General features: G+C 37.1%; 1 protein-coding gene across 2 annotated transcripts in view; it reads right to left on the minus strand.

Moving 5' to 3' along the window:
* Nucleotides 1–18,275, minus strand: part of RSF1 (remodeling and spacing factor 1) — a 169,261-nt gene that overhangs the window by 45,527 nt on the left and 105,459 nt on the right. For both annotated transcript variants that reach the window (XM_034995350.1, XM_034995349.1), the window contains exon 5: nt 13,802–13,956. In XM_034995350.1, coding sequence (XP_034851241.1) covers nt 13,802–13,956 — 155 coding nt within the window. The remainder of the gene's footprint in view (nt 1–13,801; nt 13,957–18,275) is intronic.

The following is an 18,275-nucleotide window of genomic DNA, read 5'->3' on the forward strand; positions in this document are numbered from 1 at the left end:
AAAGAAAGAAAGAAAGAAAGAAAGAAAGAAAGAAAGAAAGAAAGAAAGAAAGAAGGAAAGAAAGAAAGAAAGAAAGAACGAACAAAGGAAAGGAAAGGAAAGGAGAGAAATTGTTGTGAGGGCTTTTTTTTTTTTTTTTCCTTTTTAATGAAGCCTGTGAAGCACTCTGTCCAGTATTTGAGAGCTGTTATTATTGTTATCATTCATTATTTGGCTCCTTCTTACCATAAACTTTAGCCACATTAGAAAATGCAGGGTTTCCCAAAAATGCCATCATTGCTTAGAAAGCCATTTCTACTCTTCTTTACCTCCTCATTCCTCTCTTTCCCAATTTGTAAAACAATTAAAAATATCAATAACTTATCCCACATGATTGCTAATGATTACTGAAGGACGCATGAAATGATAATCATTATTATTATATTATTGACAAAATCTTACATCTGTCAAGCCCATGGTAAGCATTCAATGATAATCATTACTAATCATAATATCATAATCATTATTTTATTACAGTATTGGCAAAATCTTACATCTGTCAAGCCCAGTTAAAACATCACTGGATTTTATAGTTTTATCTGAGTTTTTCCCGCACTAAGAATTAACCACTCCCCCTCCTGTTTGCATACTGCTTTACTTATTTGAGAGAGAGAGAGAGAGAGAGAGAGCATGAGCAGGGTGAGAAGCAGAGGGAGAAGCAGGCTCTCTGCTGAGCAGGGAGCCTGATACAGGGCTCAATCCCAGGACCCTGGGATCATGACCTGAGCCAAAGGCAGACGCTTAACGACTGAGCCACCCAGGCGCCCTTCTTTAAGGAATGTTTAAAGACTTGGGAAAATCCTCATAGTAGAAGAAGTGTAAGGGCGCCTGGGTGGCTCAGTTGGTTAAGCGACTGCCTTCGGCTCAGGTCATGATCCTGGAGTCCCTGGATCGAGTCCCTCATCGGGCTCCCTGCTCGGTAGGGAGTCTGCTTCTCCCTCTGACCCTCCCGACCCTCCCCCCCCATGTGCTCTCTCTCTGTCTCTCTCTCAAATAAATAAATAAAATCTTTAAAAAAAAAGTATAAAAAGTAGGATATATAATTGCATTTATCACATAATCTCAATTCTAATAAATAAATAAACAACCATGCCTAAAATAAGCACTGGAAAGAAAGAAATAACAATATTAACAGTGGTTTTCCCTCTTGGTCACAAGATAATAATTTTTATTTTTTGCTTTACACTTCTCCAAGTTTTCTAGAACGAACATGTATTATCTTTACAGTGAGATAAACTATAAGCAACCCAATTATAAGAAACCCTGGTTTGCCCAGGACTGAGGGGTTTTCTAGGACATGGGACTTGCCATGATAAAATAGACAATCCTAGACAAAGGAGAACAGCTGGTCACACTATTCCCATTCATGCTGACTTGTCATTAAAATTAAATATGTACACTGCTGTTTCTACAATGGTACTGCTAAATTTCTCTGGAACCATCTCTCATTCTGTTTATCAACCAGAGTAAAATGTGTTGACCATTTTGCAAGACAGCCAATTAGGGCTTAAGGAACATTAAATAGCAGAGCAATGCAAATCTACTCTGGACCACAAAAGCAACTCTTCAGATTTAGCATTCATGAATTTAGGTAAGTTTACATTTACCTTTTTAACATACATTCAAAATTAATTGGCAGTAAACAGGCACAACGCATATATCATGGGCAGAGATCTATATCAGCTACTGGGAATAAGACTGGTATTACAATAAATTCATGGTCACCAGCTATCCCTGAGACACTGACACTGCCAGTAACCTTCCCCCTTTTCTCTAGCAATAACTATTTCAATGTTCTTCACTATCCTTAAACCTGTGATCTCTCTGCTATGTCCACATTTTCAGATGATTCTGTCCTCCATTTCACAGAGAAAATAGAAGCCATGAGGCAGAATGCTCCTTCTCATCACCTGACCTGTAAACCTACTCCTGTTAAAATACAGATGCTATTTTAAGCTAAGGCCAATCCTTCTACCTATTTTTTGGATCTCATCTCCTCCAGCTTACTCAGGAAGGGTTTTATTTTTTTAATTTATTTTTTTTTAAATATTTTTATTTATTTATTTGAGAGAGAGAGAGCGCGAGCGCACAGAGGGAAAGTGAGAGGGAGAAGCAGGCTCCTGCTGAGCAGAGAGCCCAATGCAGGGCTCAATCCCAGGACCCTGAGACCATGACCCAAACCGAAGGCAGCCACTCAACTGACTGAGCCCTGCAGGCCCCCCAGGAAGAGTTTCAAACAGTGCTGTCATCTCACTTGTTTTAATGGGACCTCAGTGGCTGTCCTATGCCAAGTAAATAAAGAAGACCAAGGAGAGAAACAAGAATAGTTTGGGAATTATTTCAAGAGAATTGATGATAAAAGCTTTTCAAGGTCATCTCATTTTATTCAGACTAAAAATCAACATTCTCAATAAACCACAAGGCCCTATACAACCTCTGCACCCCTCTCCCCCACCTCCCATAGCCTGACCTCCCTGACCTCATTTCCTCCTGTATTAGAATACCCCTCACTCATTCTGTGTCAGCTGTATTACTCACCTTGCTATAAAACAGGAGCCAGCAAATTTATTCTGTAAAGGGTCAGACAGTAAATATTTTAGTCTGTATACCAACTAATCAACTCTACCTTTGTAGTAAGACAGCAACTATGGACAATAAGATACTAAAAGAATCAATACATCTAATTAACAAAAGAAAAGCAGGCCAGGTGGCACCTGGGTGGCTGAGGTCATAATCCCAGGGTCTTGGGATCACGCCCCATGTGGGCTTCACGCTGTCCCTCCCCTTGTGCCCCTCCCCCCACCTGTGCGCGTGCACACACTCTCTCTCTCTCAAATGAATAAATAAAATCTTTAAACAAAAAACAAAGAATAGCAGGCCGTATTTAGCCTGCAGCCCCTACTCTGCCAATCTCTGCTCTAACATATTAAGTAGACAATGCTTCCCCCTCAGGGTCTTGCATTTGTTTCTGTCTGCTTAAAAAAACCTTTTTTCCTCGGGTATCTTCATGGCTTGCTCTTGCCAACCCTTTAGTTTTTACTCAAGTGTCACATTTTCAGTGAGTCCTTTTCTAACCCCCAATCTAAAGTTACACCCTCCCTCATGCCCCAAATTATTTTACCTCCATAGCTCCTTATCATCATCTAATATACTATGTATTTACTGATCTTGTTTATTGTCTACCTCCCCATATTATGTAAGTGTCATGAAGGCTAGAAGTCAATTGATTTTGTTTACAGGTTTATTCCAAGTACTCAATAAATATTTGTGGATTGGAATGAATGAATGAAATATTACAGGTAAAGTATCAACCATGCTTATGAGAGGAATATATTTTTGCAACTGAAATATTTTGCTTGGCAAAGAAACTTTTCACCATTTTAAAGATGTTGACAGATTTTACAGTTTCCAAAAGGGGCTCAAAATACTGCAATTATCCTTTGATCTTATCAATATCATGTACTTAATGGACAAATAAGAGGAGCTGCCTAAACTAACACAGCAGTACGACCAATTTACTACATGCTAAAGGGATATGAATTGGTGCCAATTTTAAAATAATTTATTTATTTGACAGAGAGAGAGAGAGCGAGAGCACAGTCAGGGGAAGTGACAGGCAGAGGGAGAAGCAGGCTCCCCACGGAGCAGGGAGCCCAGCAAGGGGTTTGATGCCAGGATCCTGAGATCATGACCTAAAGCAGAAGGCAGATGCTTACCGACTGAGCCACCCAGGCACCCCTGATGCCAATTCTTTTATAATTTATTTGAAAAATTACACAGTAGATATCTGACAGAGGATTTTTTTTAATAATTAACTATAACAGGGGCGCCTGGGTGGCTCAGTTGGTTAAGCGACTGCCTTCGGCTCAGGTCATGATCCTGGAGTCCCGGGATCGAGTCCCGCATCGGGCTCCCTGCTCGGCAGGGAGTCTGCTCCTCCCTCTGACCCTCCCCCATCTCATGTGCTCTCTCTCTCTCTCTCTCTGTCATTCTCTCTCTCAAATAAATAAATAAATAAAATCTTAAAAAAAAATAATTAACTATAACAAAATAAAGAAAGCCACACAGAACAAATAACAGATTAATAAATTATTAGAAGGCAAATAGGAAATAGGACCTTGCCAGCTATTTTGCAAGCCTTACACATGCCTCTTCCCAAGAATTCCCTCTCCCTACCAAGAAAAACCATTAACTTGACTTATGTTAAGCACGTCCTTATTTTAGTTTTACCTATGTATTATTTTCCTTTTTCTGTCCCTTTAATTTTCTGTTGTCCCCTCCATCCTTTACTTTTCTTGCAGTTTATTTGTTCAAGTCACTGAATCATTTGACCTATAATTTCTGGATTACGCTGACTGTACTCGCATGCTCCTCTGCCCTTTCTGTCCCTTAAATCGTCACTTTGATCTATAGCCTTCATCAGATTCAAGTTTAATTTTGGGGGCAAAACTACTTCAGTGATGGGCCTTAATGTCTGATTATTTCTTTTTGTGATGTTGATACTGATGCTCACTATCTAAAACCTTTATCAGGAACTGCAAAATGGTGATATTCCCGTTCTATCATTCCTTCATCAGTGACTTGTTGGAATAAAATCTATAAACTTTACAAATTCACTATTTTGTTATATGGTGGTACAGTACATATAGAAAAGGAAGGATAAGTGTTTGATTCTTTTATTTAACAATTTTCAAAACCATAATTTGATCGCCACTGGCATTCTCCAAAGGTAACCAATTTTTCTTTTAGTATCATAATGAAAGTAATGGATTTAAGCATATTCAATTATGATCTCTTTAAGTTGGCTCTTGAGTCTTTTTTTTTTTAAAGTAGGCTCCACACGTGTGGGGATTGAACTCATGACCCTGAAATCAAGACCTGAGATGAGATCAAGAGTTAGATACTTAACCGACCGAGTCATCTAGGTGCCCTGACTCTTGAGTCTTTTTGACATGACTTGATAACATCCACACTACCTGGAATGATAAAATGTTTCTTGGCTCATTCTCATTATGCCTCTGAATTGGTGGGAAACTTTTTCACAAACACAATCTAGGTGTTAAGGCTGATCACTATTATTGGGTTGGACACTGTTTCTAAGTTTTCTCAGTGGACAGAACTAGAAAATATATGTATATTTTTTTTAATAAAAATAATTCATAAATTCATAATGCTATTTCAGTGTTTTCTTAATATCTTCTATCTTACATCTTATAATCCCCCCTTGAGAATCTTGGTTTTAAAGGCAACACGGGTGATATAATTAAAATATTAGTTATTATTTTTTTCTCATGCTAGATACAAAATATTCTCAGAATAACAGTATTGACACCATCATCAGTGATTTAATAAAAAGTTAAGAGGTATTTGTGTGTACTCTTCCCATTTTTTCTCCATCTGTCTTACTCTAGCTCCACTGTCAAAACACATATCCATTAAAGACTACACATTCTTTCTCATATCTGCCATGTAGATTTAGGTACGTGTAACTACAAATTTAATGCAACATTCTTTTTAAAATCTTATTTTGAAATAAATTTAGACATACAGATATGTTACAAAAATAGTTCAAGTACACCTTCACCCTGTTTTTCCTAAAGTTAACAACTTAGATACCTATAGTACAATTATCAAAATCAGGAAACTAACATTAGGAAAATACTATTAATTAAACAGATTTTATTTAAATTTTGCCAGTTTTTCCCCAATGTCCTTTCCATTTAAGAATCCAGGACTCATTTTGTTCTTGTTTGTTCTTGTCTCCTCCAATGTGTGACCGTTCCTCATTCTTTCCTTGTTTCTTCTGACTCTGACACAGTAATTTTGTAGAATACCTCTTAATTTTGGCTTTTAAATGTTTTCTCAAGATTAGATTGAGATTATATATTTTTGACAAAAAACCCACAAAAGAGATGCTGTGCATTACATCAGAGAATACAGGATGTCAATGCCTGCTCATTTAGTTAAGGTGCTGTTGGCTGGTTATTACACTATGAAGTCACCATTTTTCTCCTTATAACAGGTAGGTATCTTGGGGAGCTCACTGAAACTATGCTAATATTCTGTTGCTCCATAAATTGTAACCCACTGATTTTAGCATCTGTCAGAGATCTTGCCTGCAACAACTATTATTGTAGTGTTTCCCAAATGGTGATTTTGTATTTCCTTCATTCCTAACCAATATTTGTCAGCAGGGAAGGCTGTCCCTTCACCTCTATTTACTTATTTACACAATTATGTACTTACATTAAGCAGAACTCATGGGCATTTATTTAAATCTATGGTTGAAATCTATCATTACTATAAATTTGTAGCTACAACAGTTTCTGCTCTCACTACCGAGAGCGGCTTCTTACTGGCACCTGCGTACTACTGATACGCCCAAATGCTTTTTTGAGCACGTCCTTAGTCTCGGCGTTCTATGATGTCTGAGGCTCATCTTGTATTCTCCCTGCCCAGCGCCAGAATCAATCTAAGGAGCGCTGGTTCCTTTTACTGGAAAATGGTATTAATCTGGAGACCAAGAGTACACAGTACTACTGGGGTATCACTGTTCTTAGTCCTCCCATAACCAGAAGTAGGAAACATATATATGAATTATTAAGCCAAAAAATGAAGATGTTTTTATGTATTTTGAAAGCACTCACCACTGATATTATGTTAGTCATTCTGGCTATCTGAAGCTCATTTGCCTGAAGATTTCTAAAACAGACCTTAGATAATTAAGTTTATCTGCAGTCTTTATTTGAAAGCCAGTCTGGCTGGAAACGTAATCCCTGGGTCACATTTTTGCTGCCTTACTTGTGTTATGGCGTTTTATTCTATCACAAAGCATTGCTTTCAAATACAGTGATGGCAGTCTGATTTTCATTCTGCTGTACGTCACGTGGTCTTTTTGCCTGGATAACCGGAGCCTTTCTTCTTCAAATCCCAGTAATTTTACTGGAATATGTCTTAATGTTGGTTGTTCTGGGTTCTTTTTCCAAGGTATGCAGTGCCTTTTCAACATGCAGCCTAACAACTTTGTTTCAGGAGGTTTTGTTAAGCAGACTTCAGTATTTTTGTCTGTTCCCTTGCTTTGGTTTTGGTTTTCTTTTTTGTTGACCCTTGTTGGATTTTCTTTCCCATCTTCAAATCCTTATCTCTTTCTGTCAAATCTTTCTCTCTTTCATTTCTTTTTGATTAAAAAATATATATAGCTTTCCATTTGCTATTTTGTAAAGGCACTAATCCTTGAGTTTGTCCACTCTGATGTTTCTTCTAGATTTGTGGGAAATCTTGACTCTTCTGAGTTCTACCACCTTTGAAGTTACAGTTTTCACATTTTATGGGAATGTCTTTAGGATAAGCTTTTATTCTCTGCAGTGATGTTTTTCTGCTTATTTTCTTTTGTTCTTATAATCCTGTGGGATTTACTTTGATCCTTTTTAGTTGCTAATTTTTATGTCAAATAGATAGTTTTTCTAATTTCATAGCTCTAGAGCTCCCCATCTGTTATTTTTGTGAGATATTCAAATTTAAAGTGATTTACTTAATGAGATGAATGAACTCTATTCCTCTCTCATACTTTTATTTGAAGCTTCTTTTTTGCATGCTTAAATTGGATTTAATTTGGATTCTATTCCTAGCAGTTTGGACAAAGCTCAGTGTGGAGTTTGTTCTGGAAGGGAGGTTTGCCTGGAAAAGTTTGAGAACTCCCAAGGCCCACAGTACCCCTGAGCCCCTTTAAGACCTTAGTTTCAGATACTGTCTAGTTCTAAATTTTTGCCATTAATATGTTCCTTTAATGAAGGAATCTGTAGAGACTCAAAAGCCATACCACTGCCATTTTCCAACTGTGAATGATAACTTTAATTCTTCGTTCTAATTCAAGTCACAACAAACTTAATCAGAATGCCAATAGTTAATCTAATCATAAGATTTCTTTTGCTTTTCTCCTTCCCTCTCCAGCAAGCACAAATCATTCACATAAGAAGCAACATGATCTGTGTCCTATTGTTCCTGGCATAAAAATAAAAGAAATGCAAACTTCAATGTATTTTGTCCTTTATCCTGACAATTTAAGGCAGGCCTACCATAAAGAAGGAATGATGGTGATGATAAAAATAGTACATTTTCTTTTGTTTTTATAAAGGAAACTATTTAAGATATTGTAACAAGGTGACAATAACACCTGTATTTATCTGCTCTCTCTATACTTTTCTGTAGTGAAACAATATTTAACATGGTAATATAAAAGATTATTTTGTGCCAAGTACAAGGACATTTTAAAACCCATCCATAAGTCTCTAAATTAAACACCCATATCATATCAAAACCTTTCTATGTAGCTGTAACAATTAGTACCGTTCCCCCCGCCCCCATAGAAGGCGTTACAAACTCTAATGGCCACAGGAGCCAGGCAAGAAAACATAAATGAGGCGTAAGAAAAACATAAAGTTAGAAATATAATTAAATTCTGTTTTTACTGAACACAATATAAACATGTATAATGTTGGTGATTATATTTTAAATTTTAAAAAGCTACTAAAGTTTTATTATTTTATTTCTTAATTCATTGTTCCTTTGATTTGGAATCAGAAACTGGATCCCTGTTTCTGGGAACGGGGGCTGGTCATTACGACAGTGTTGGATCTAGTACTTAGCACTGTTATATGCAATACAGAGTTTAGCCTTGAGTCATTTAATAGGGAGTTTACTACTATATACTTTATGCCAGTAAACAGCTGCTGGTGAGCACGAAGTATTAGCAAACACTGACAGAATTTTGTATACAGGGAATCTACTCTCAGGATTTTCACATAATTTTTATAACTGAATGCCATCATTATTTAGTTTTCAGTACTGTACTAGTAAACTTTGGTTTATATTACTTTAGAAAGGCAAACTGAACAATATTCATTTTCCTTTTTTTTTAAAAGATTTTATTTATTTATTTGGCAGAGAGACAGAGAGCGACAGCAGGAACACAAGCAGGGGGAGTGGGAGAGGGAGAAGCAGGCTTCCCGCCGAGCAGGGAGCCTGATGCGGGGCTCGATTGCAGGACCCCGGGATTGTGACATGAGCCGAAGGCAGATGCTTAACGACTGAGCCACCCAAGCGTCCCTCTGACTTCAAACTTAAGAAGGGAAATTAAGGGGCACCTTAACCTGAAACTAATATAACACCGTATGTTTAAGTACACTGGAATTCAGAGAAAAGAAAAAATATATATATATATAACTGCTCATCTTAGCATAAGAAACAAATCTTAAAATTGCAGTTCTCCCCTTATCCCTCCTAATTTCTCTATCAGGTATCTTTTCCATTACCCATATTACTATGGGACTGTTTCATAATACTACATGTATGGACTGAATTATTCCCCCCTTAAATTCATGTTAAAGCCCCCATCCCCAATGTGACTGTATTTGGACACAGGGCTCTTAGTGAGGTAATTATTGTTAAATGATATAAAAAAGGTAGAGCCCTAATCCGATAGAGCTGGTGCCCTTATAAGAAAAGGAAAAACACCAGATCACTCTCTCACCACACACACAAATACAAGAGGCCATGTGAGCAGAGAGAAGGCAGCCATTTGTAAGCCAGGAAGGAAGCCTTCACAGAACCTGGTCTGCTGGCACCCCAATCTGGGACTTCTAGCCTCTAAAACTGGGGGAAAATAAATTTCCGTTGTTTAAGTCACCAAGCCTGATATCTTGTTATGGCAGACAGGGCAGGCTAAGATACTACATTAAGTTGTATTATTTTGCCATGTTGAATTTAAGCTTTATATCAGATAGCAAGTTAGTAATGGCCGCAAGAGAATCATCTGTAGCTTAGTTTACCTATTATAATTGCAGGAATATCCTTCACTGCTGCCAACAAGTCGCCTCTCTCTTTTTCCTTTCTCTTGTTTTTTCAATATTTGATAGACACATGAATATAATAATTTTTTTACTTTATATCATAAGAAAAACAAAATGTAAGTACTAGGCTAAGCAACTGAGATTAAGCCCAATTTTAGCGGACACAGAGAGGACTGAGGTAAACTGGAGAATGCAAATTCTAAGGAGAGTCAAACATTACTCAGCTGTACAGCTCACCGTTGATAGGCAAAAATAATGCTCCATTGTTAGCAGCTCTTCTAATTTCCAATTTTAAATGTTCACAGCAAATTCAAATTAAAAAAAAACAACAAACATGTGAAAACATGTTCCCACAAAAATCTGTATATGAATGTTCATGATGGCATTATTAATAATAGCCAAAAAGTGGAAACAACTCAAATGTCCATCACCTCATGAATGAATTAACAAAATGTGGTATATCTATACAAGGAAATATTATTCAGTCATAGGGGTAGGTAAAAAGCGGCAAGTGACTGCTTAACTGTTACAGGGTTTCTTCATGGGGTGATGGAAATGTTCTATAATTAGATGGTGGTGATGGTTGCACAACATTGTGAATATACAAAAAACCACTGAATGGTACACTTTAAAATGCTGACTTTCACCTTAATTAAAAACAAAACAAAACAAAAAACAAAGCAGAACTGTACAAACCAAAATAAACATGTTTTCAGGCCAAATCAAGTTTGCAAGCTGCCAATCTACAATTTCTATTCTCTGTTAAAGATTCTCAAGTGATATTCTTTACCCATTCTACATATAGGCAGAAGAGTATGATGCAAAAGCTAACAAAAGGAAAGTCTTTTTCCAATTAGCAGAAAAAACTAAAGGTTAGGATTTCTTCAACTTTGTTTTTCCCCATATAAGTTCTTTTTAGCTTTCTGGTCCCTTTCAAATTAGAATACAGTATCTAACATGGAGTGAAAATATATATTAAACTTTATGGTGTCCTAGAAGAATAGTAACTTCTAGGCAGTATACCACCAGACAAGACATCCAAGACATCCTGGGTCTTAGAGAAGGGCTTAAGTTATACCTAACACTCACTCACTTTGAAATCTATTGTCTATCACAATCTGAGAAGAACAAGTCAGCAAGTATTTGAGAGCTTCAAGCTTTGTAGTATGACTGACCCTAATATAAGTGGGGAAAAAATAGTATTTAAGTGCTAGCAGAACTTAGAAAAAGGATCAAGATTCTGAGATTCCAGATGGCCCTGAATAACTAGAATTCCCAGAGTGGAGGAAAAGTATCTCAGGGAGATAAAAGCATGATAAGGACACAGAAGGAATGCCCAAGACACAAGGAGAAAATAAAGGCATCTAGATAATCCGGAACCAGTGCTCATGTAAAAAACTAGTGGGATGGTAATTAACATAAAAAAACCCACAAAATCTAGTGGGAGATAACACTAGAAACATCGTTTGAGGCCAGACTGTGAGATTCTGAATGCCAGTTTAAGAAATTCTGACTTTTTCAAAGACAATTTCAATAACCTTTGAAATAAAAAACCAATTTAATTACTCAGTTAGTGAATGTTTTAATAAAGACATACGATGCCATCTTTAGATCTTTTCTTTGCCTGCTTTTATATGTAATGCATTTTTTCTTGGCACTTACAAAAAAAAAACTTACTAAGGTTGGATACAAAGCATGGCAATTCAACTAACAATTAAAGAAAAATCTATTTTAGTTGCAAGAATAAGAGTAGCTGTTTTATTCTTTCCCTGGTTCCTGTTTATTTTTTGTCTTATAGATGTCTGATTTCCAAATATCCCCTCTCTCCCTCCTCTCCCTGCCCAAGGGCAATATTTATTTACATCTGCAAGTAATAAAAATGATAAGCCAGAATCCCATTTCTTTGGTCTTGCTTGGAACAGAACACAATAACTACACACAAGAGGAGTGAGTAAGAGATCGGGCTTTAGGGCCCGAATAAAACTGTCGACTCCCTCAAATTATGTGTTTCTGCAGCATCTAAAGTACACAAACCCCAGAGAAAGACCAAAGACTGCCCAGGTGTGAACACTGGGTATGCCACTAACAGGCTGTGTGACCCTGGGAAAGTCACTGAAACCTCTCCTTGTCTCCCTTCTCTCATCTGGAAAAGAACCCAAAAAACCCCATAAAAAAACTGAAATACTAATTTCATACCTAACAGAGTGGTTGTGAAGATTATATGACTTAACGCATGTAAAGCACTGAGCACATTACTTGGCACATGATCAATGGTATGTGTCAGCTATTTTATCCACTTTAGTGAAAACTTCACAAAAGCCAAGGATTTGTCTTTGCTTATTGAAGTCTCATGTCTAAAATGGTGCTTAACACATAGTAGGTGTAAAATAAGTATTTCCTGAATGAATAAGCGCATTTTGCTATTAGAGTAAGAGAAACAGAAGAGACACTGTTTAAAAGAGAAAGGAGAAAACCAAAAAAGGTTACATGTCTTGATCCTCCTCCTGCGCTACTTTTTAAAGAGATGTCCTCCCCCACAGATTCTCTCTTAACTGCGTTGAGTGTTAAAATATCAGCATTCAGACATCAGCAACAGCTGTCTGAAAGACTTTGCTGTATTTAAATAAATACAAGGTTAGGAGAAAACTGCCCCTGTAACCTTGCTATCCAAAGGGTGGTTCTCTGACCGGCAGCATCAGCATCACCTAGGTCCTTGGTAGCTTTTTAAAATGGCAAATCATCAGCTTCACACAAGACCAATTCAATCAGCGTCTGCATTGTAAAAAGATCATCAGGTGAACAGCATGCATATTAAAATTTGAGAAGTACAACCCTAGACCACTGTAGTTGAAAAGTATAGGTGATACAAGGACCAGGGTTCAAATCTAGACTCTGACACTTTATTATCCATAGGACCTAGGGCAAGTTTATAAACTTCCCAGTTCCCTCATCTATAAAACTGAAACAATAGTAACAGCAGTTCCCTCAAGGAGCTGCTATGATGACTGAATGGAAATGCACGTGCAGCATTTGGTGGACAGCAAAGTAACATGACTAGGGGGAATGTAAAATGGCACAGCAGCTGTAAAAAAACAGTATGGCAGATCCTCAAGCTACCATATGATCCAGCAATTCCACTTCTAGGTATATACCCAAAAGAAGTGAAAGCAGTGACTCAAACAGCTATTTGTACACCTGCGTTCCTAGCAGCCGTATTCACAATAACCAAAAGGTGAAAGAAAGCCAACTGTCCACAGACAGATGAATAAACAAAATGTGAATATTCAAAATGTGACAGGAATATTATTCAGCCTGTCATTATGCTCAGTGAAATTAGCCAGTCACAAATGAACAAATATTCTATGATTTCTTGGACAGAACATCCCAAGAGTTAGGCAAATTCACAGAGATAGAAAGCAGAATATTGGATGCCAGGGGCAGGGGAGTGCAGTGGTAAATGGGAGTCAGTATTTAAAGGGGAGAGTTTCACATGGCAAAGATGACTCTGGAGATGGACGGTGTTGACAGATGCCCAACAATGTGAATGCACTTAATGCCACAGAATTGTATACTTAAAAATGGTTAAAATGATAAAGTTTCTTATGCATATTTAACTACAATAATAAAGGAGTTCACTAAGTATCTCTGCATTCTTAAAATTAGTCAAAAATATGTTGTGATGATCTGAACTTTTTTTATTTAAATTTTATAAATGTACAATATAAAAGAGGAAAAGTACTCAATGGCTTTTTGCTTCTTATTTTTCATTAAGGAAAAGAAAAATCAACCTCCCTCTACAGGAAGACTTCCAATTTTTCAAACTGAAAGAATTCTAATTAATATAGTTGGAAACAGGAGTAGAAGAAGAGAGAAGAAATTACAAAACAAAGCAAAACAAAACACACAAAAAAAACCTTGTTTAGGTGCTTCTTCCTCCTTTTTAGTCTCCTCATCCTCTAAGCTGGGACTTCCCCGGGAAGAGTTGTCCTGTTGGCTAGAGTTTTTCAGTAGCACAGGATCAATCTGTGCTTTCAGGAGGGCAAGAGTCTCAGCCAACTCGTTTCGATTTCTAAATAAGGGAAAAAACAAAACAGCATAAAAATCTTAATTCTGTTCTAAAGAGCTTTCAGAATAATACCTGTTAGAAATTAAAATTTAAAAAAGAAAAACACACTTAAGAACATCCAAAACACTGGTACACCTCATCTTAATTAACCTTGAATCTAACTATTAGGAATGAAAGTATACGAAAATACATTATTTTCCAAAAAGGAAGGAATCTATACTCGCTATTGATTAAAATGGCAATGCAAATCTCTTTGGCTGAAAAGAACAGTAGGAACAAAATTAAACAAAAATCAGAGTTAGATCATTTTTCAAAGTCCTATGCAATCTCTAAAGAGTACAAAAGCAATGTAAAATTTCCTTGAAGAAGCATTTTTTTAAACAAAAATGATTCATATTCTTGATACATTTGTAAGTAAGAATTCTGTTCTACCTAGAGAAAGAATAATATTTGATACTGTTATAAAATTATGATCCAGGTCTTTCTGAGTAATTACAACCAAGTCAGCTCTTATAACACAGTTAAAAAACCTAAGAATTTAGGAATCTGAATGTTGTTCTGTCAATTACAGCTTACAACTGCAGGAAGGGAATTCAATTTGAATCAAAGATACAAGAAAATCCCAAATACATAAGATTTAACTTATCAATTCTCTATTTTTAATACCCAGACGAGAGCTGTGATAGATGGTTGATTTAAATGCCACCTACAAACAAGAAAGCTCACTTGGCTATTTCACCTTCTCAGATAAGCAATGTGTAACAGTGAAGAGAAAAAGGAAACCCTGGACTAAGAGATGGAAAAGTCAGTTCTAGATCTGCCACTGAGTTAATTAATCAACACCATAATCTTCCCATCTGTGCTGTCAAAACAGTGTGTATGCACCTCTAATCCTATGTAGTTCCTATTCAGATGAAATTACTTCTGTTCTTATCTGTCATGCCACACATGTCCTCTATCCTCCTGTCCCCTGCCACCTCCATCCCAGCTCAACTCTGGTGATTGCAGAGACGCTGCCTTATGAGTAGGCTTTTAAAAAAAATTTTTTTATTGTTATGTTAATCACCATACATTACATCATTAGTTTTAGATGAAGTGTTCCATGATTCATTGTTTGTGCATAACACCCAGTGCTCCATGCAGAATGTGCCCTCCTCAATACCCACCACCAGGCTAACCCATCCTCCTCCCACCCCCCTCCCCTCTAGAACCCTCAGTTTGTTTTTCAGAGTCCATCGTCTCTCATGGTTTTCTACCCCTCCGATTTCCTCCCCATGAAGTAGGCTCTTAAGTAAGGAAGTATTTAATGAATAAATAGAATTCCTGTTCCTAACCTAGATGGCTATGTGCCTCTGGACAAGTCCTCTATCTTCACTAGGCTTCAGCTTCCTTATCTATAAAAGACAGGATTCACTCGAATGTTATTAAAATGGCCTCCTAAGGAAAACAATACCTTTCAGTAATTAAAATGACAATCATTTTGTCATTATGTATGGGAATGAGCACACAGGTTTATACGTATTATTAATATTGTGTATGAGAATGAATTCACAGGTTACACATATTACAAATAAAATGAAGTTTTAGAGTTTTAATAATCTAATAGTAGGAGGTCAGATTAAGACCTTTCAGAATCCTCTCTGGCACTGCCTCCACTTCACAAAAAATAACAGTAAAACTTAGATACATTAAAAAAATTTATTTTTGGGATGCCTGGATAGCTCAGTCGGTTAAGCATCTGCCTTCAGCTCAGATCGAGCCTGCTTCTCCCTCTGCCTGCAGCTCCCCCTGCTTGTGCTCTTCCTCTCTGACAAAATCTTTAAAAAAATTTATTTTGGCAAAGTTCCTATTTCCTAACTTCATTACACCAACCTGCTTCTAACCTAAGGCTCTATCCACTTAATGTTATTACTTCTCTTAGTACACTAAGAATTCCATATGTAAAAAGTGCCTCAACCTTCTTGTTATTTTTTGAAGTCATTCTGGGAACTGAATATATTTAAATTGCTCACTATACCTATTTTAAAACGCTTCTAAGCATTAGAAGAGAACCAATACTGCTACAAAATCCATGTCAATTACTGGACTAAGAAACAATGGAATTTAGCAGAAAAATTTACTGAAGAACTCCCTAAAAAGCTAATAACCTGGCTACTGTGTCAAAATGCAAGCTTCATGTAGTCATATGCTATATGAAAACAGAAAACTATCCATCTTTGGAATTCTATTTTGATCTAATAATGAGATTTAGTACGCGAATTATTTTTAAAAATCCCAAATTTGAACTAGTCAGAGTTATAAATAAACACATATTCAAATTATACCCAAAATTCTTACCACTATCTGTAGGAACTCTGAAAATAGACTATGGACGATAACAATTCAGTGTTCTGCTCTCTCTCCCTCCACTGCTGGCTTTGTTTGCTCTAAAACATTTCTTCACTCAGGTGTATTAGATATATCCCTCCAAAATACCATGCTCTCTCAGGATGTCAGGTGTCTGCACTTCTGCTCTTAGCCTGGAATGTGTTCCGCATGCCTACCCCCAACTACCCTTTCTAAAACAAGCATAGGATGAATAAACAACTGTGGTATATCCCTACAGGTCAATATTATTTAGCCATAAAAAAGAACAAAGTACTGATTTAACTACAAAAATGAACTCTGAAATGACTGTGCTCTCCAAAAGAAGCCAGACACAATGGGCACATATTGTATGATTCTGTTTATGAAATGTCTGGAATAGGCAAATTATAGAAACAGAAAGCAGACTGGCAGATGCCACTGGCTGAGTAAAGGGAGAATGGTGATTAAAACTGCTAATGTGGTATGTGGCACAGGATTTCTTTATGGGGTGAGGAAAATGTTCTGGAATTTGACACCGGTGGTGGCTGCACAACTTTGTGAACATATTAAAAACCACTCAACTGTATTAAAAACAAAAATGAGGGGTGCCTGGATGGCTCAGTCAGTTGGGCGCCCAACTCTTGGTTTTGGCTCAGGTCATAGTCTCAGTGTGGTGAGATGGAGCCCCGCGTCAGGCTCCACGCTCAGTAGGGAGTCTGAGATTCTCCCTCTCTTCCTCCCCACTCCCTCACCCACTAGTGTGTGCATGCACATGCTCTCTCTCTCCTGAAATAAATACATCTTAAAAAAACAAAAATGACAGTGGCTTGGACAAGGGGATGAGGAATGATCACACTGGATACACTTTGCATAGAGCTGTTTGGATTTGCTGATAGAGTGGATGTGAAGTGAGAGAAAAAGAAAAGTCAAGAATGTGCCCCCAAGTTTTGGATCCAAGCAGGTGAAAGGATGTGACTGCTATTAACTGAGATGGGACAAATATGTTGAGGTATAAAGGTTAGAAGGTCAGATTAACAAGCAGACTGAGTGACTTTGACTAAACAGATTCTAAACTCTTGTGTTTTACTATCTGTACCTAAATTTAATTTAGACTTTGGTGAAATGGAGCATATCATCCTAATTATTATATTGTGGAATATGATTTTTTTTCCTAGTCTAAGGGTTGTTCAGAGTTAAGACTCAGTGGTATGGATTAATCCTTAAAGAAGCAACTGAGCTGACAGTACAATACCATAACAAAACAAAACAAAAAAACAGACAAAACAAAAACAAATCCAAGCATAGACATCATCCTCTGCCAAGTATGGGTTAGGTACTGGGTCCTAAACAGCACACCAGAATGATTTCCATCACAGATTACATTTATAACCCTTTATTATCATTTACTACTTCCCTGTCTCTTTCTCCCGCAATTTGGAACTCCTTAAGAAACTGCATCAAGTGTCTGCATTTCCAGAGCACAGCACACTGTGAATATAGCAATTCTTTTTTTTTTTTTTTTTGAAGATTTTATTTATTTGACAGAGAGAGACACAGCGAGAGAGGGAACACAAGCAGTGGAGTGGGAGGAGAAGCAGGCTTCCCACTGAGCAGGGAGCCAGATTTGGGGCAGGATCCCAGGACCCTGAGATCATGACCTGAGCTGAAGGCAGATGCCTAACCAATTGAACCACCCAGGTACCCCTGAATACAGCAATTCTTTGTATTATAGTATATAATACTTTTACATCTTTTTTCATTTGATTCCAAATTAATGAGGTGACAAAATAGGGAAGATAATGGAGAGTGACAGTATTTCTTATGGGGGCCAAGAACCTGAAGGAAGACAGACATTAATGAGTAATATCAACAGCATTAGTATCAATAACAGAAGTTAACATTAGTAATTACTATGTTCCAGGCCTACTCCAAGCACTTTACATGAACTAGTTCATATAATTCCAATATAACCTGAT

The sequence above is a fragment of the Mirounga leonina genome, unplaced genomic scaffold (genome assembly GCF_011800145.1).
Source record: "Mirounga leonina isolate KUSES-001 unplaced genomic scaffold, KU_Mleo_1.0 Mir_92, whole genome shotgun sequence".
NCBI lineage: Eukaryota > Metazoa > Chordata > Mammalia > Carnivora > Phocidae > Mirounga > Mirounga leonina.